The sequence below is a fragment of the Neopelma chrysocephalum genome, unplaced genomic scaffold, assembly GCF_003984885.1.
Source record: "Neopelma chrysocephalum unplaced genomic scaffold, ASM398488v2 Primary Assembly neopelma1_139, whole genome shotgun sequence".
NCBI classification, from domain to species: domain Eukaryota; kingdom Metazoa; phylum Chordata; class Aves; order Passeriformes; family Pipridae; genus Neopelma; species Neopelma chrysocephalum.
The window spans coordinates 2,446,538-2,466,291 of NW_020897801.1; the positions used below are offsets into that span (position 1 = coordinate 2,446,538).

Sequence of the window (19,754 nt, forward strand, 5' to 3'; positions counted from 1 at the left end):
TGCACGGAAGCCAGCTTGTGTAGGAGTGAGGACTAGATGAAGGTGTCGTTTTGTGAGCAGGGAAATTGCCTGGAACCATAAATCACCTTTGAATAACATTTCTGGGCTGTTTTCTTAGCCTGTGCCAACATACCTATAATGTTTTGTAGCTACTGTTTCTCATATATTGTGCCTACAAATAATAAGTATTTTGAATAAAGACAAAGTACCTGGATAGTGTGATTGCTATTTACAAGGTAGCAGCTACAAATTAAAGAAAAACAGCCTGTCAGCCATTTAGGAGATTGTCTTAATGAAGAGGAATTGGTTAATACTCAACACTGAGAAAACCACAATTGCTTTTATAAGCTGATTCTTTGCAATATTGAGGGGATAACAACTCTGAACTCAGTGTTTTATTTTAAAACTTTTGTTTCATGCTCCTAAAGCTATTCCATTCTGTATGATCAGCTAAATATAACCTAGCTAAGCTCTGCTTCATTTCCAACATCCCGAATTTAGGACAAGGAAGAACAGAGGTCATGACATTTTGATCATTTTTGCCTCATTAAAAATCTTGTGGACCCCAAGGAGCACAGCTGGGTCATGTTTGTAAAAGGTAGGACTCTAAAGCCTTGCTTTGAGCCATGCCTGTTTCACAGAAGTGCTCTGCACGAATTACCCTGTACATCCTTCCCTGGCTGGCTGGTTCCAGGCTACAGCATTTCAGTTATTTTACCTTTGAACAGAGTCCCTAACTTTTACAACATTTTCAGGCAATTAATCATAGGTAGCCTGTGAAGTCTAAGATCTCTTTACAGCTGATGGCTCCGAACTGTAAGGAGGATGACAGTATCCAGGAGTGAATCCTAGTTAAAGCTTAAGCACTCCAGACTCCCTGGGTAATTCCCAAACACTCGGATGCTGTAACTGCATGTTTGAATGCGGCAAACCAGATTTCTATTAATTTGATTAGATGGCCTTCTCCAACAGCTGTTGAGGAGCTGTTGATTTTAAGGATGCCCAGCAAGCAGGATTTGTGTTCTGAAAAGTGCTGCTGGCAGTCAATATTACTGCAAGAGGAGGCTTTCCCTCCCACAGCCCCACAGCCCTCCCTTTCTCCTGCAGCTGTCAGTAGGCACGGACTCACTGGCTTGTGCTGTAAAAACAGCGTTATTACCTGTTGGCCTTGATGCAGAAGCAGCCAAGCTAAGCTTCCTTCCAGTATCTGCACTGGGAAGATAAGTTATGTTAGGAAGGGAAGCAGGAGAGAAGGGCACGTATGTTATCAGTCCAAGTTCAAGTGCTCAGCCAGAAAAGGACCCCGGGAGAACAAAGTTAGCCCGGCTGCAGCTGCTGCTGCTGCCTTCCCACTCCTTTTCCCTCTCTGCCTGTGCCTTTGTCCTCACGGCATGGCTGCCATTGTGTGGTAGTTTTTAAGGGATGAAAGCGAAGGATTGCTGATGGGTGACATGATAGTGCTTTAAATGGGAATGCAGATCGGTCCCAATACCGCCCGATATAGTAAGGAGGACAAAGCAAGTGGTGGCGGCACAATGGGCTCAGGATGATCGCCATGGCCGTGGGGGGCTGACAAAAGAAACAAATAGCAACATGAGTTTAAAAAAAAAAAAACAAAAGTCCAGAGCTGTCAAAGGTCCTGTGGGCTGAGAAACTCTGTAACTTGCAAGCTGTGCAGATGTGGCAGAACTGCAGCTGACCTGTCATCTTAGTAATATTTAGTATCCCTTTCTCTTCTGACTTTCTGGGAATCTGGGTGCTGAGCACGCGCAGGAAATCGGGGATTACAAACTTGTCTGAACTTTTCACTGCCAGACATTAACATGCGGATGCAGCAGCCTGTATGTAAATGATGTTATCTGAGCTGGTTTATGCATGTGTTTCCAGGATAAGAAAGGAGATTATTTCATTGTGTGAACTAATTACCTGTGAAGAAAAAAATTTAGAGCCTTTTTAATGTAAATGCCAGGCTGTATTTTTATTAACCTTCATATTCAGCGATGCACTGTTGTGTATTTATTGTGTATTTTCAAATGTTAAGGACTTGATCCTTTAACCTAAATGAAAGAAGTTCTTGATGTGACTTTGCATAAACAGGTTTCTTTGCAAGGTTTTAACCACATCTTCCTTTGCCCATAAAATGAGGTTGCTTCACCAACCATAAAGTGACTTTAAGCGTCATCATATTGCTACTTAATCGTGCACAACAGCAATTAAAGATAAAAAGGGGACAATCATATTACATTGGAACTACAGGACAAATTCCTGCAAAACAGAGAAAATATGCTCTTGTCCTAATCTGCAGTTGCAGACAACCAGGGCAACAGAATTTATGTTCACACAGCAAACCTGAGCACAGATGGGAACAGCCCTTTTGGTTTCAGGTGGACAGATTGTATGATTTAAAGTTAAACATGCCCATCCTGCAAACATTATGATGCAGGAGAGAATTTGTGCAAGAATCTGATCTCTTGTGGTTACTACCTCTCAGCTGAAATTCTGCATGTTGCTTATTAGTAGTCTCATTAGATACAGGAGGAGGGGAGTAACTTTCAAGTACTTCATGTTTTAATATTTGTGTAGCTTTTAAGCCAGCATTTATTTTGTCATACTTTGTTAAGCATGATGTAAACTGGGTTGTTGAGGTTTTACTATAGAGCATAAGCTGATGAGAATATCTTGCATGTAATGGAAATGTATATACCTGCAATATGCCAAAAGAATTAGCACAGTGCAGTGCAGGTGGTGGACTGACATCCTAGGGCAATAAAAGAAACTCCCAAAATCTGACTGTATTATTATACAAAAGGCCTCCAAAAGGTGCACTGTTATAAAAAAATCTGAAAGACAAGTGGTTCACAGACATTGGTCCTGCCCTTAATTTACGTTTTATCAGGGATGGTGAGGAGAATGTTTGGGGTTTTTTCCTGTGAAGTCCCATTTTAAATTGGCTGCTTTGCTATCTCTCTACATGAAATTTGTACTTGAGAAACTGGGATGTGAATGTGGCTGAGGCACCTTTGTGTAAGATCAGGTCCTCAAGATAGCAGGGAGAACAGAAACCATGGCCTGAAGTGGTGCCAAAGGATTTTCCTTGGAAGAAACAAGGCAGAAGTAGGTCATCTGTCTCTACTGGGCTGATACCTTAATGCTTTTCAGTGCCTGAGTTACACTTCTATAATACATACCTCTTTGTTGTACCTCTTATGCACTAGCACAACCTAAATCAAATACTTTTCTCAACTTAAAGAGTCCCCAGTTTTATGTGAAGACATATAGGCATGAATTATAAGATTCACCACATTTAAAATTAGGTCTTTTTGACCTTGCAGTAAAAAGTTTCCTATGTTTTCCAGGCTTTGAATAGCTGAATCCAACTTTTCACCAAGATAAAACAAATACTTAGCATTGCCAAACCCCGATAGAAATTCAGCTGTAAAGATGATGGTTCTGATAAATTATCCAGTTAAATGCAATATAAAGCAAACTGCTGCTAAGAATATATAGTACTCCACTTCCTTACTGTAATTTAAGTACTATAGTTGATGATTTTGGGGCAGTTCAGTGCCCCAAAAACTAGTGGATAGAATTGCTTTCTTGAATACAGTTTACATGTGTCACTAGGCAAAAATCATTAAGCACATAACGTTCATCTTGACTGAAAAAAAAGCAGTTTTAAAAGACTGAATAGACTCAAAAGCATTATGTCATTAAAAGCCAGGCCCACCTCTATTGAGAACAATCCATGTGTATGTATTACAGCAGCTTTCACTGGAAGACAACTCTACCTCAGAGCAATCCTGGGAAAGAGACTCTATTATGCATATCCTGACCATGGATAAATTGCTGCAGAACAACATGATAAAATGCTTTGCTCACTCTTATCCAGTACGTTGTTCAGAGAATCTGGGAGCAACTGAGCTGGGACTGGAATTCATGAGAGGGGAATCGCTGCTTTGCCTATTAGAAGACATGCAGCATGTCTGTAGGGCACATCATTGGGGCATTAAGCTAATTTAGGTTTTACATCTCCCAGTTCTGCAATGTATTCTTGGCTTCCTGAGAGAGTGAACCTCTGAACTACTTAAATTCTGAATTATGGAGGGGTCACAGTGCAACTTAGACTCTCTTATGTGGTACGTGCCGGGTCCCCACCTCCCAGCAGCCATCCACCATAAGCCAACGATCTCAGGATTTGCTATGAGTTCCTCAAAACTCCTTAGTTCTCCAGCTCTCAGGCTGAGTTTGACAGTCAGGCCCCACTGAGGTCAATGTGAATTTTGCAATCAATACCTGAGAGGCTGAACTTTCAGACAAGGCTCTTAGAATTCACCTAAGAGCACACATCTCTGATTATTTAATTTGCAAAAAAAGGTGGCTGTTGTGAGATTGGGTGTAAAGCGCTCAGCCTCAGTTTTCATTCCACTAGTGATAATCAGTGGGAGCATAATGCAAGTTTCCAATTGTCCATATTTCCAGCTGCCTCAAATAAACAGCATCGGAACTCCATCAATATGTGGACAGCCAAAAAGACCTCGCTTTCTCTTTCCTTGTTTACATCATGAGGACTTCACCTCTGCAGCAATCATTTTTGGTCATTTCTGTAAAATAAAACTTCACTGTGAATGGTATAGTCTTGTAGGTCTCCCAAAACTGGTGCTTGTGGTGATTCCAGTGGGGCAGTTGGCATAGATGGCAGGTTGCCTGACTGCAGTGTGAAAGATGATGCATTTACTTGGGTTGGAATGGCCAGAGATGAACAGGTAAGATCCCACCTTTGTCAAGAGTGTGACTCCAAGGAGCCACAGAAATTCTCTCAGCCTCTTGCCCAAGGCTGCCATGAAAACTTCACAGCGTGGGCCATCATCCCAAACATCACAGTCAGACACGCTGGCCCGTAACACTGAGGTAAAAGGAATGGCAGTTGTTACATCCAAGGAGTTGGACTGCAAAATGTGCTGGGTTTTGATTAGGTTTTCCATAGGTTACTGTTGCCTTCTGCATGACATATTTATGGCAAAGGAGAGTACAAGAAGGCTGGGTGCTGCCCTTGTTAAACCGAGGGGATAAACAGAAGGCATCCGGAGTATTGAAGGGGGAGGAGGGGGTCAGGAGAGATCCATTTTTGCCGGATTGCAACTATTCCAGCTTCAGAGGACAAGAGCGGGGAAGTTTGCAGAGTGAAGCCACGGAGATTTGACAAGCAGGCATTCCCCTGGCTCAGTTGTCAGCATGCAGACAGGCAGCACAGTTCCTTTGGCACAGAATTGCTGCAGTGAGCTGATGAAGATCTTTTCAGTCCCAGGGCTTCCCAGTGCTGTCATGACAACAGCGACTTTCCCGGTCCTGCTGAAACCCCCTTTCACATTCAGTGAATGCCGGGCACAGAAAAGTAGGTTGTTCTCATCAGTCTCCCTCTCTCTCTCTCAGATTTGATTGATTGAGAATAGGGAGGGGCGCTGTACTTCTACAAGCTTGGCTTATTTTCCACGAACGTGATGGATCCTTCATCCTAAGGGAGAGGTTTGAAGAGTTATGAATGGCAAACAGCGTTTTAATAGCTCAGAAGACAAATACGCTATCTGTAATAAACATTTGTCGTTAGTGGCAAATGACAATGAGGTTATCCTGCTGGTTTTATAATTGTTAAATTAGTTTTGATTACTTTGAGTATGACTTGTGCTGTTCAGTGAATACCCTAATAATGGCAATTCAAGTTTTTGGATGCAAATCTAGTTTTTGGATGCAAATCTGAACTTTTCTGAAATTCATACATTTGCTTGTGCTCAAGCCTACCTAATAATAACTTCCATTTAAATAAACTAATTCAGTATATCTCTAGCTGTTTGATAAACTTTCCGTGACCTGGATTTTTCTTGTAACTTAAGCAGAGCAGTGGGGAGAGAAGATGAATTGTCCAGCTGTTAGGGTTTTGGGAAATCTGGACTTTGACACTGTTCCATGATAGTATCTTGCCCAAGGCTGGCCAGTCTGTGTGATAAATGCTTCTCTTAAGGATAACCTCTCTCCCTTAAGTCTGTAGCATGCCAAGATCTGGCAATCATGGGAAATACGTAATCTCACTTGCTTGTCATTTCTAATCTCACAGGATGTAGTAGGACCCTAAATTTGTCATACAGGCTACCATGGCATTTCTGAATGCAGTCCTTAGTCTTTCAGGCTGCATCTAAACCTGCCTGCAGTGACTCAGTGCTTGGTCCCAGTCACACAGCTCAGCTGAGGTGCTGTGGCTTCCACCCAGGGCTCCCTTCCCAAGTTTATTAATCATGGTGCAAGACACAAGTGGTGTGAACATGGTTTTTATCCTCATGTGGAGCTGGGGCAAAGCCAGGGTATGTGGTTAAATCTGGGAACCCAGAAAAATGCTTACTGGTTTTGCAGATTCAGCAATGCCTGTGTCTTTGTGTAATGTGGGAATAATATCTCAGCTTTACAGAATCACAGAATAGTTGGGGTTGGAAGGCACCTCTGGAGATCATTGAGTCCAACTCCCCTGCTCAAAGCAGAGTCAGCTAGAGCAGGCTGCCCAGGACCTCGTCCAGGTGTGTTTTAAGTATCTTAAGGAATAATGATGCCACAACCTCTCTGGGCAACCTCTTCCACTGCTTGAAAGTGAAAAAGGGTTTTTAAATTTTTTTCAATAGAATTTTCTCTATCTCAGTTTGTGTCCATTGACTGTTGCCCTTCACCAGATACCACTGAGTTTGGCTCCATCTTCTTCACTTCCCCTCTCAAGTATTAATACCTTGATAAGATCCCCCTGAGCCTTCACTTCTCCAGGCTGAACAGTCCCAGCTCTCTCAGCCTCTCCTCATCTGACATGCTCCCCTCCCTTAATTATCTCCAGGGCCCCTTGCTGGGCCCACCACAGCATGTTCTGGGAAGCTGAGAACCGTGGTTGGAAGGACACGTGTTCACAAGAGCTTGATCTTGGAAAGACAAGTGATTCTTTCAAGAAAAAGAAAAAGGCAGGCAGGAAAAAAAAGCACAAACTTTATAGCTAGATTTCTTCAGGGGAAATTTCATTTAAATTTTATGAAACATTAATTTTAAAAAATCTAAAATTGTTCTATGGAAAACTCATATTCTAGTTATGACCACAAAATTGAAGAAGGGGAGTTTTAAAGTAATCCTAGAACGTGGAAAAGCTGTTGTAAACTTGTGCTCTTTCCAAGCTGTGATTTGTATTTAATTAGCATTCAATTAATTATGCATTTCTATTTGGTTGTAAAGGTTACACACCGGTTTTGCAACATGCAAGATCTTGATTACTTTTATGGTTAAGAAAAGAGTCTCCATGTGTGCAAAGAAAGCCTCTGCTCCCGACTTCACATCTACATTTTTAGAAAAAAAAAAAAAGGGATTTACTGCCTAGTGTGCTTGTGCAGAATCCCCCCTCCCTCCGTTGGGATGACGTCCCCCTGGTTTTATTGTAAGGCTCTGTAGCAACTGACCTGCAGAAAATATATGGACATACTGGAGGCAACCCTGTGTATGTGCTCAGGCACACACCTTCTATTAAGGCTGGAATCCAGCTCTGTTTTGCATAAGAATGTTGAAAATACAAATTCTCCAAATTAACAGCATGTAAAGACTCTATAATCTTGAAGAAAATATGTTAATTATCTCTGGTTAAAACTAATCTAAATTACACCATTTAAGAACGCTGATTTTTCTGAGACTTGGGAATTTTGGCTGCCTTTTATTGACAAGGAGGAAACTCTGCCAAATAAAAAATGTACACAAGGAGGTATAGGATACTTTGCAAGGAAAAGATAATTTATATAGTTTTTTAATCATAATATAAAATATTGGCAATATTAATGACAGAGAAAATATGCTCTATTTTCTTGTACAGTACTGCATATATTATCTGTTCATAAGATGTATTGCATCAATTATTTAAAGTTTTCAATGTGGCATTTGGAAAACTTTCTGAATAGTTTCAAAGAAAAGCACAACTCATTTTTAGCATATACTTATGCAAGTCCCTGGGACTCACAAAAATTGAGAGACATGGGGTGACAGGATTAATATTCAGATACACAAGTGCAGAAGTACTGCAAGTAGCTTTTGCTTCTGAAGCAAATTCTGAGTTTGTTCTCAGTGGTATCCATAATAACTAATAGCTTATCACAGCTAAATAGTCCCTACTTGAAATTCTGTGCTTATGTTTCAGTTTTTGCAACAGGCTGTGGAGCACATCAATGAGCCGTATCACGAGGCCTTCTCACGCCTTGAACTCACAGCTCTGTATCTTCCACTTACAAGAGATCTTCATGCTTGTTTTGCTTTTCGTGTTTTCCTTCAATATAATTTGACAGCAAATTGAACATCAATTAGCGTGCGTTTTAGAGAAGAGGTTTTATGCACTTGTAAGGTATTTGATTCCTTTCAATTACATCAGAGCATCTATGGAACATGGGCTTCCTCTCCCCGTTTGTGTTTATAGATGGCTTTAAGCAGAGATGCCCTCACCTCCGCTGGTCTGGCACGTTGTTACCAAAATACAAATGCAAACATAATGAATGTTAGGATGTGCTTTTGGATAAGCTCCAGAATGACAGAATGGAGTTTTGCGTTCCTGAACTAAGTCCTGGTCCTTTGTGTCACCTTAATAATTTTTTTAACTTTTCTGTTCTTTTTTTCCTCATCTCCAGAGTGGGCACAGTGACATTTAACTGAGCTGTCTGGAGTTTCCTTAAGTTTCATGACCTAACAGCAACAGAATGCCATTTGATTTTTTTTTTTCCCTCCTAGTTACCGCAAAAAGCAGTTCCCCGGTCTAGCTCATGGCATGAATTTCAGAGACAGCTGTGCTGGCACAACAGAAGAGGCAGCGTGTCACCGTGAGAGCTGTAACAAAGCAGGAGCAGGGCAGAGGGGGAAGAAGGTCCCGAGCAGCATCCAGAATTCATTTTGCTGCTAAGTGCTTTGCAAAGCCAGTGCACAGCCCCAGAGAGGGCTCATCGCCTCACCGGGAGAGAAGAGGGACCGAGCCCAACATTCATTCCCTTCTTTTGGTTTGACCCAACCTAAGCATGGCTTAGGTTTCTTACAGTCCTAGTACCCAAGCAAACAGTATAGGGCAAGATTAAAGGCAGCCTTGAAAAGAAAAGAGCGTGGAAGCTGAGTTTAAAGGGGGAATTAACTGGGTGCTCCAGGAGAGGGTGGAGTCAGAATTGCAGCGTGAGGCAGTTTCAGTCCGGTCTGAAGGGAAGGGTGAGAACCCAGCGCTGGGCGCCTACTTGAAGCAATGAGAGAGTGCAGCCTCTTCCTCCAGACCTCGAATTTGGATGGGGAAGGGTGGGGCAGAAAGAAGGGAAGGGTGCAGTTTACAGAGGCTGCTGAGCAGGCAAAATACTGTGAGCAAGGTGAGTCATGAGGTTCGGGCAGCAGGAATTTCCTGCAGTGCTTAAGACATGCATGCAGAGGCAGGGGCTGGAGAAGGGAGCTCAGTGACCAAAGGCTTAGTTTTACAGAATCTCCCCTGGTATCCAAGCAAGTGCAGGACAGGATGTCACCTTTACTGTACCTTAGGCCTGTTTATTTTTTCTTCTCTCTTTATAGGCCTTTCTTGCTGTTTTGAAGTGTTTTACTTGCATACTATACATCATAGTAGTATGCTGATCAAAGTCAGGGAAAAAACCTCAAGAAAACTGCCTTACACATACAAAATCTTCTGGTGATCTCACCTAACTGTCCTTGAAGAAAACCCCACAAAACAGCAAAATTGTTGTGACTTAAGAAAAGACGAAACTACTTCCTTGGAGTTTGTTATTGATTCTTCTGTCAGTGTGAATGCCCTGCACCCTGGTGTTCCTGAGGTAAGAGAATAAAATCTCAATTTCTTCTCCCTGCTTGCTGTGTCTGCAGCTTGGTTGTTCTTGCACTGGTGGGTAATGGTTCTGCTTGGAATCTTTTCCTGTGAACAGTTTTCTTCTGGTTTATCTACTGACTTTTTTTTTTAATTTTGTACTTTGTTGATTCCTCAACACAAATGTCTGAGCTTTAAAGCATCGTTCCTGTTGTAAAATGATCATACCAAGCTAGATTGAGCATATCAGAAACTCTTTGTGTGAACAACAGAGTAACATCCATCCACAAAGCTCAAGTGGACATTTGGTTTTTTTTCCAAAGGGTTTCCTAACAGCAGGTCTCCTGCTTTGAGCTTTTATCAGACCATTCAAATGTAAATGATATAGATGCTTTTGCAAGTTCTGGACTCACCTGTTCTCTGACAGATCTCCTATTCAAGAGTTTTGAAAAGTGACAAAACCTTGGCAAAAAAAGGTTTAGCTTTGGTAGGTTTGTACAGAGAAAGCTCAGTAATCAGTAATCATTGCTGCTTGCACTTGATTAGGACTTTACAGCACTCAAGGACCAAGCCTGGACACAAAATTTTGTGATTTTGAAAACCTGAGATCAGGACATCAAGATATTATCATAGAGTATTTCTTAGCTGACTGCCTGCTGCAGCAGTGACCCCTTTGGTACTGATCTCTTGCTTAAATGCCAAGGGATTTTCATTAGGCAGTGGAAATGTCCTGAGGTTTCCTTGCCTGACCCTCTCTGAATACACAAATTACCTAATGAGCTGGCGTCCCTACCGCCCTGCTTAGGAGAGCGGGAAGTGGGAGGTCCGAATCGCCCTGCTCGGCTCTCAGTACGCGAACACGGGGAGCCTTTGCGTGCACACAGCGCCTTAAGAAACCGAGAGAGACGTGGGAGGGTGGGAAAGGGCAATGATCGGCTTGTGAGCACACAGCGGAGTGAATCTGGGCAAGTTACACTAGGGTACATTGAGTTCTTTGTGATAACTTCCCCCCCTTTCATCTCATAGTTTGTGAAAGGCGTCTTTTACCCAAGTCATTTATGTATTTTTGGTTTCTCATGACTTGATACCTCTCTGATTCTGCCCCTCGCTACAGCAGAGAACTCCAGAAGGGCATCAGTGGGTAGAAGAGACATAGGAATTATTTCAGCTACTGCCGTTTTCTGACTGAATCAAAGGGTGTCGTTTGTTTTCGAAATGTGACGCTTCGTGTTCGATTAGAGCAGTGACAGCAACACCCCCCGGGAGCCCCGCACCTTCCTCGGCGAGGAGCGAAGCACAGCACACGCTGTTCCCGGGAGGAAAGGCAAGCCAGGATGTAGAAGCTCAGGATTTGGTGACTATTTTGGTGGAGTTAGTAGACCTGCTTTCCATATCTTACACAGATGAAACAGCATTACAGCTGTTCTTGCCCCTTTTTTTTCTTCTATTTTTTTAAAAGCATTTTTACCACTTCCACTTTCTAGCTGAGAGTGGTTTCTAGAAATCTCAGAAACTTAACATTTTTTTGCTGTTGTCGGTTTCCAAAGTTTGTTTATGCTCCTCTGCACGTTAAAGATGTCATTCGTTTGATTTAGAAGATCAACCCAATCGTGTCTCATTGTTGCTCTTTCAGTGCTGTGGCATCTATTTTGATGCTGCTACACCACGAGTTGTTCTCGTTGCTGAAAACAACTACTACGTGTGCTGATGGGCTGGGAGCCATCTCCAGCTATGCAAATCTAGGTCGTAGGAGCACCTTTTCCAGATCTTAATCCCACACGGGTAACTTCTCCTGGAATCTAGGATCTCTGGGGATAAGTCAGAGATGCCTGCTGGAACTTGAATTGGTCATGTTCTTCCCAGTGTGCAGAAGGCATGATGTTTTTCTGGACTGAGTTGTGGTTCTGTGTTTTGTAGTTTGTTTTTAAACTAAACTACCACAGCTCTATGATTTTGGTTTTAAATGTGGCAAGCTCTGTAAGAGCTGGGTAAAGACTGACAGATGAATGACATTTACAATTTACGTGGAATAGCATTTTATGCTTTCAATTGCCTTCTTCATCTCTCCAATAATTTGTCAAATAACCTGATTTTATCTCTGTGATCAGATTCTACTCATCTTCCTGTTCTACTGCAAATCCCCATCCTATAAACTTTTTCTAATCACTTCCACATGACACTTTATCAAACGCTTTCTTGATGCCTGTGTACACAAGGCTCTTGCCAAAAGGCCTGTCACATTAGTCTGGCATGATCTACCTTTTGTAAACTTTATCCTATTTTACATTATTATTATTAAAATTAATTTTCAAACTCTGTCCTGAAGTCTTGTACGTGACTGACAGGCATTCTGTTGAGCTATCCTTCACCTTTCCCCTTCTACACATACACTGATGGTTTCTTTCTTTTCAGATGGCACAATTCCCAACTCAACAACTTTACTAACTCAGTATCTCCAGAAGTGAGTTTAGGTTCGAGAGAAAAAAAAATTAACAAATTTCCACAGCTTTAGTACATTAAACTCTATGGCTTTAATTTTGTTTAAATGAAGTAATTCAATCACTTCGATTGGATATTAAGAAGAAATTCTTTACTGTGAGGGTGGTGAGGCACAGGTTGCCCAGAGAAACTGTGGATGCCCCATCCTTGGAAGTGTTCAAGGCCAGGCTGGACGGGACTTGGAGCGACCTGGTCTAGTGGAAGGTGTCCCTGCCCATGGCAGGGGGGTTGGAATTCCATGACTCTGAGATGTTTCGCCTTCCCTTTGGTCACACAGCCTGTGCCCGGTACCCAGCGAGCCCCTGCTCTGCCAGGGCATGGTTAGGGCCAGTGTGTCCGAGTTTATTCTCTCCCCTCACGGCACAGCGCGGCTGCTTTCCCCATTCCTGTTCGTCGGCATCACGGAAACCCTTTTCCTGGCTCCTCTGTGCCTCAGCCAGCACATTCCCCTTGGCCAACCCCCCCCCGGTAGTTTCACACCGTGAGCCTGCAGCTCCGGTTCTCTGTTCCCGGAGAGCTCCCTGTTCCCTCTTTCCCCCTCACTGCCGTGAGGGGAGCGCGGGGCTCCGGAATGGCGGGGCCGGCACTTCCACAGGGCTTCTCCCGGACCCTCTGCCCCCTCCCTCCGGCACCCTGAGCCCGCCCCGGGAATTGCAGCCAGGAATGCTGATGCCCTGCTGTGGGACGCTATGGGGTTTGTCCTGGAGTGGGACCGGGAGCGCCTCCGCGGGATTCCCGCTTCCCCCTGGGGCGGTCAATGGGGATGACGCGATTCCAGCGGGTCGCCGGGGTCCCTGAGGGTTCGCTCCGGGATCCCCCGGAGATTGAGGCCGGGATCCCTGGGGGCTTCAAGGCAAGATCCCTGAGGATTCAGGCCGGGATGCCCGGGGGTTTCAGGCTGGGATCTCCGGGGGATTCAAGTCGGGATCCTTGGGCTATTCAAGCCGAGATCCCCGGGAATTCAAGCCGGGATCCCTGGGGTATTCCAGCCGAGATCCCCGGGGATTCCAGCCGGGATCCTTGGGCTACTCAAGCCGAGATCCCCGAGTATTCCACCCCTCTGCCACTCTGCCCCCCCTCCTCCGAGCCGGGGGCGGCGGCCGCCGCTCCGCCCTCCGCGCGTTGTTTGTCCCCGGGCGCGCTCCGTAGCGCGTGCGGCAGCGGCGGCACGAGCCGGGCCCCGCCCCCTCCCTGCCCCGCCCCGCCCCTCCCCGGTCGTTGCGGGTGCGCGAGGGAGGGCGCGGGAGCGCGCACCGGGGGCCGCGCGCGGGCGCGCACACGGGGCTCTCGCGCGCGCACGCCCCCGCCGCGCGCGGAGCGACTCGCAGGCGCCATGGCGGCCGCTCGCTGCAGCGACATGGCGGAGCCGCCGCGGCGCCTTCCCGGGCAGGCGGCGCCCGGCGCCGGGGAGGAGGAGGCGGAAACGGCCGTGGAGGTGCCGGTGGAGGTGGCTGCGGCCGCCGCCGGCGCGGCCGGGTCCTCGTCCTCGCCGCCGCCCTCGTCGTCGGCCGCGGCGGAGCCGGAGCCGCTGCTGCTGCTGAACGGCGAGGCGGAGAGCATGTCGGAGCCCAGCCCGGAGAGCGCCAGCCAGGCCGGGGACGGGGAGGACGAGGACGAGGAGGAGGAGGAGGAAGAGGAGGAGGAGGAGGAGGAGGAGGGCGGCGAGGAGGAGGAGAGCAGCCTGGTGGGCAGCAGCAGCAGCAGCACGAGCAGCGGCTGCTGCAGCGACGAGACCCGCTCGCCGAGCCCCGGCGGCGGCAGCGAGGCCGACGCCAAGGAGGAGCCCAAGGGCCCCCGGGGCAGCCAGGGGGACGGGCCGGGCCGCGGCGGCGGCGGCGGCTCCAGCTCCTCCAGCAGCGTGTCCAGCGGCGGCGACGAGGGGTACGGCACCGGCCCCGGCACGGGCGGCGGCAGCAGCTGCGGCAGCGCCACGTCGGGCGGGCGGCGGGGCAGCCTGGAGATGTCCTCGGACGGGGAGCCCCTCAGCCGCATGGACTCGGAGGACAGGTCAGTGCCCGGCGCCCTTCCCCGCCCGCGGGGGTGTCGCGGCAGCCACAGGTTTCTCCGGCCAAGTTGTGTCGGGCCCCCGCCCCTGCTCCCCGGGCCCCCCGGCACAGCCCGGCCCTGCCCGGGGAGGAGGGGGCGCTCCCCCGGCCCCGAGAGCCCCGGGCGGCCCCGCCGGGCGCTGCCTCCTCCCGCCGCCTCTTCCCTGCGGGTCTTTTTCAGACGGTGCTTTCGGGGTTCCTCAGGGCTGTGTCCTGGCGTATGTAGGGTGTACAGAGGCTTCGAAATGGGAAATGCGTTTTCTTGATGCGGTTCTACCTGTGCCCGCAACGGGAGCTCTGCTCTAGAGGTAGAAAGCCGATGGTCACATCTTAAAGCAAAGGGGGAAAAAAAAATCTAGTTTGCTAAAATCAAAAGGAGACCAGCCCTTCTGTATTACGTGTGCACAAGTAATAGTCACGCACAGCACTAAGCGAGGCTTTGGAGGCTCAAAGTCATCTTTGGGCGAGTTCTGAAATAGTAAATGTAAAGATTAGTTCTTGAGGGTTTTTTGTGTTAAAGCTACTCATCTCATTTTACCCAGATTTTAGCTTGGGTTCCTGTGGAAAGGCACCACCAAATTCTCACACATGGTTGGATATTCCACCTTTCAGGTCTGTTTCAGCCTCCTAAGTCAAACATTTCAAAGAACATAGCTTGTGTAATAGCTTTCTTGGATGTTGTGTGCAACAGTTTAATTGAAAAGCTGAAAATAGGATGGAAAATAGACGTAAGAACAGCCTTACAGTGCTGTACGTCCCTTTACTAACTAGTCCCTTCAAATAGTTTAAGAAACTTGTACAATTTTTCCATTTGTTTAGCAAAAGAAGTATCAGACTTCCCTGCTAGAGTTACGTTTAAGTAACAATTACAGTTTTGTTTGTACTTTCTTAAGAGAATTTCATTGTTAAACGTGAAGAATTATGTGGTTTGGTCCAGAAACGTACTTTGAATATATGTCAGATCAAGATCTGTGTAACTACACAAATACCCATATTTCAGAAGTGGGGCATGACTAGATCTGACCTCGAGGCTTAAAACCAACCAAACAAAACCCCGTGTGAGTCAGTTCCCCAAAATCGTGTAATTGACCTAAAAGTCTGAAGAAGACAGAAAAAAATTCAGTTCTTTGGTTTCCATCTGACTTTTGAGACTCGTTGAAGTCACATTTTCTTTCTTCCAAACTTGTGCAAGATGGAAAGGGGGTGTGGATGTTGGGGTTTGTTTGTTGTTGTTCAGAAGCTGAGATTTTACGTGAAATTGAGTAAGTATGGGAGTAGACTTCTGGAAAAACAGCAGGTACATAAAGGCATTTTAAGACAGTATTTTAAGATAGTAGTTTCTCGTTTTTCGTGGAATTAAAGTCAGAATCTCACCCTGATCTTATCCAAGCACGTGTCAGTTTGTGGGTTGAGGAAATAACGGAAATAACTCGCAGGGGTTTTCTGGAAGTAGTGTCACTGTGCCTTGTGCACTCAGAGCTGCTGTGCTACTTTCTTTCTCTGTCATTGTTCTCGTGGTTCTCTTGCTGTAGTCACACGGTTAAATCCACGTGTGTGCCCTTCGTTCCTCCTTCCCTGCACCATCCATAGGGACTCAGTTGCAGGAGTGGGACTCGTTGTGTTTAGTGGTTTAAATGAGGACTGTGCCTTGTTTTTAATCTTTGCAAAGTTTTGTCTTGAACTTGGGGTGCTGAGAGGGCATTTTGTGCTGTAATTTCAAAGCCTGCTTGTTAAGTTGGTTAGGAAAAGAGCAATGCTACCAAGAGTGCCATTTGTTATTCCTGGGGATGGAAAATTTCCTTTGGTGTGTGCTCTTTGCTGCAGTGTGTTAGAATGCTTTATTATTTTTGTCACATGTAGTCCAGCAAGTCTCTTGCTTGACATAGCGATCCAAATGATTGCTGCTGATTGGAAGGCAGCCACAGCATAATCCTGTGCCTTTCAGATGATCAGACAGTGTGTTGTAAAAGGTAAGGGATGTGCTGAAGAGCTTAAGAGTATGTGAGTTGGGATGGTGAAATATCAGAGAAGATCTGGGGACAGTTTAGTCTTAAAACTGGAGATACAGGCTTATGATAATAGATATTGAAATCCTGAAACAATTCATCATTCGTTGATTTGGTCACCTCTGCATTAAAATGGAAGTTCTGTAACGATTAAGAGAATGATATTTTATCTGTTAAGTGATGTTTTATATGAAATAATTTATTGTCCAGTACTTCATGACCTTTGCTGACTACCTGTGTCTCTGAAGTCCTGAGGAACTTGGTGTCATGAATCTCAGAGTGTTGTATAGTAAGATTACCTGGAGGAGGGAAGAGAGAGAAAAGGAAAGAGATGGAACTGACAGGCTTGACTTTGCAGTCCGTGGGTTTAGCAGGAGGAAGCTGGTGGAAGGGTGTACTTGGTAAAGACTCTCCTGTTGTAGGCAGGTTTGGTAGCACTGAGATCATGCCCCTGGGCTTGGGATTTTTTTTCTTGTTTCCTCTTTAGAAAATTTGAATGAATAAGTGGGTGTGGTAAGAGGGCCTGAATTCCATGAGTGATCAAATTCCCATTTCCCTATGCATGATCTTTGTCATTCTCCACAGCGTGTTATCTCTGATTTTTGGCTCAGTGGTATCAAGTATAAAATATAAATAAAACAGCTGAAGAGGAAAATCTTGCATATGATCAAAATCTAACTTCTGTTCAGCAACTTCTATTATTAACATTTTAATATATTTTAAGAGTATCTGCTAATAGAATAAATAATTTGAGGCATTACTGTAGGAAATTTGTAAGTATTTATAAGAACACAAGAAACAAATATAATGGTGAACGTCAACACCCTGAAATTTAGAGTGAATTTTAACATTCCATTTCCATGCACACAGACTTTCTACTTTTTAAAAGCATGCTTATCTTCCCTCTCAAAAAAAAACCCAGAACCAAAAATCAAAACCCAGAGTGATACCTGGGATAAATAACCAGGTGGCATTTTCAGCTCAGCGGGAGAGTTCAGTGCAGTAACTCCAGGACTGGTAGGTACCTCGTTGAGCTGTAGCCATTCCGTTTTTTTTTTCCCTGGGAATTGTGCTAAGTTCCCACTACTGCGCAGAAGTTTGTGTAGGACTTTCTGAGCAAGCTGGCTGAGTAATAATAGTCTGCATTCAAGTCTAGTTATCCTCTGGATTTACAGTTAGAACAAAGACTATTATCAGCATGTGAATGCTGGTCATTTACTTGTGCCTTTGCCTAATTTGAGACATGTGCTGAAAAGGATGGATGTGTCCCTCCAGGGTCCTTTGGAGCTGCTAGTCTTACTGCAATGCTGAGAAACGTTTGATAGGACTTTTAAAAGAAGAAATAATGGATCAGTTAACTTGTAAACACAGTATTTGAGTTTCACATTGGACCACAGGTACTGAAGCTGGACCTACGCAGATGCAGGATTTGGGTATAAATCAGCTGAGGTGAATGCAGTGGAGATGCATCTGCAGCTCACTGATGTGTTATTGCTGAACTGGGATATTTTCTTACAAACACTTAGTGTTAGATTACTGAAATAATTGAATTCTTGTTTCCCGGAAGGTTTATTATGGAAGTATATTTAAATCTGAAATAGTGTAATCAGATTTTGTTTGATTTAGAGAACAGTGGTAGATCTTGCAATTTTAAGAAGTTGTTGATCAGGAATATAAGTAGTAAAGCTTTATGAAGGGTTTTTGTTCACCCTTGTACGTTTGTCTTATGTCTTTGTACTCTCACCTGGAAGTTATTCCTGGTTTTCTGTTCTTGCATCATCTTTACCCTCCTTAGCAGTTTATCCTTTCCTCCCTCCTCTTACTGACCAGGCAAGGAGCACTGGAAAAGAACGTTTTAGCTGCAGGTATCGGCTTTTTTCCTGACTGATACCTAAGTGCTGATTGACTTGCTGGTAGGCCAAGTGTAACAGGTTGTCTTTGGACCTAATGTAGTGATCTTTCCCTCAGGCACAGCACTAATTAATGTCCATCTTTGTCACAGAGTGGGCAATTTTCATGTTACTTGTAAGGCTTTATTTTCTTGTTTGTGTGTTTGTTTTTTTTTTGTGGGGGGCTTTTTTCATATTTGTTATTCACCAACACAACCAGTTATTGTGGGGGACTGACTCAAGGAATACTCAATAATACTCAAGGAAAATTTGAGTTATCTTAACCACATTAGACTTGCAGAATACTTCTAGAAATGTTATTATTCTGTTCCTATTTAATAGATGGGTAGTTTTGAAACCAGACATTTCAGGAAAGTTTTTCAGTAATAAACCTTTTTGTGCTTCAGATTGTCAGGTTTGTTCACTTTACTGAGTGAGATGGGGCTGTGTGTAACTAACAACTTGAAAAATAAGAAATCTGGACGTAAAAAATGCAGGATCTGGTCTGAATCTTTTTAATCTGGTTTAAAATGGAGGCCTTCTCAACCTTTAAGATGTATGCTGATTTTAAAATGTTAGTTGTTTCAAGTTTTAATTATAGTCTTTATCTAGCTTTTGAAGTCTTAAAAGTGAAGAATTTTCGAGACTGACTCAGCAGTGGCATGTGAGTTGCATGAGTGATGTTTATATGAAGGCAGAATGGTAAATTCGTAATATAATCAGGAAGGCATGTGGTACTAATAGGTGTGCTTCATGTATCCATGTGACCAGATTAAAAAGTACTTCAGGCCTCTCTGTGCTGCACAGTCTCACTTGTTCCTATCCAGGAAGTGAAGAATCATTCATTAGCACTTATGGAAAGGTGGTTAAGTCGTTAGATTTTTTTTTTAGAGTGTGTGTAATATTGCCATGTCAGAGTGAGCTGTATAGAAGTTCACCCGAGTTTCCAAAATTCTGCTGAGAAATGATATTTTCAGCATTTCTAACTGCATGTATTGCTGTAGTTGTTTGCTTTCAAATTGCAAAATAAACCCCTTGTTTCTGTAATGGTTATGTTCAGGCCTTTCTGGCACTGGAGAAAATAGCTTTTGATGGGAAGACAAAACAGCCCAGATATTTTGTATGGCGAGTATCTTTATTGCTAAAGCTGTTGGTTGGTATAATTGAGTGGTTAACATGAGGTCTTTTTGTGAACTAGATGAAAGAGCTTGGTATAATGAGCTGTTATAGTTATTGTAGTAAGATGTAAATATACTTCATAGAATTTGAGAAAAACATTTTCCTATTCAGTGGAAGAGAGAAATGGTTTTGCGTTTCTGTTGGGTTTGTACATCCACTCAGGTCTGTGTGCATTTTGTGTAAGTTTGTGACATCATCGAGTCTGGTAACTTCTAAATACAAGGTTTGATTGGGGTTTTTTTCAGGGAATTTCCTAGGCAGTAGTGGAAAAAACCTGTCTGGGTATTTCTTCTTTTTT

The 19,754-nt window shown here is 44.4% G+C and overlaps 1 protein-coding gene across 3 annotated transcripts in view; it reads left to right on the forward strand.

Moving 5' to 3' along the window:
* Positions 1-13,664: 13,664 nt before the first annotated feature.
* Positions 13,665-19,754, forward strand: part of AEBP2 (AE binding protein 2) — a 46,026-nt gene continuing 39,936 nt past the window's right edge. For all 3 annotated transcript variants that reach the window (XM_027699707.1, XM_027699708.1, XM_027699709.1), the window contains exon 1: positions 13,665-14,344. In XM_027699707.1, the coding sequence (XP_027555508.1) occupies positions 13,671-14,344 (674 nt within the window). In that variant the 5' untranslated portion in view covers positions 13,665-13,670. The remainder of the gene's footprint in view (positions 14,345-19,754) is intronic.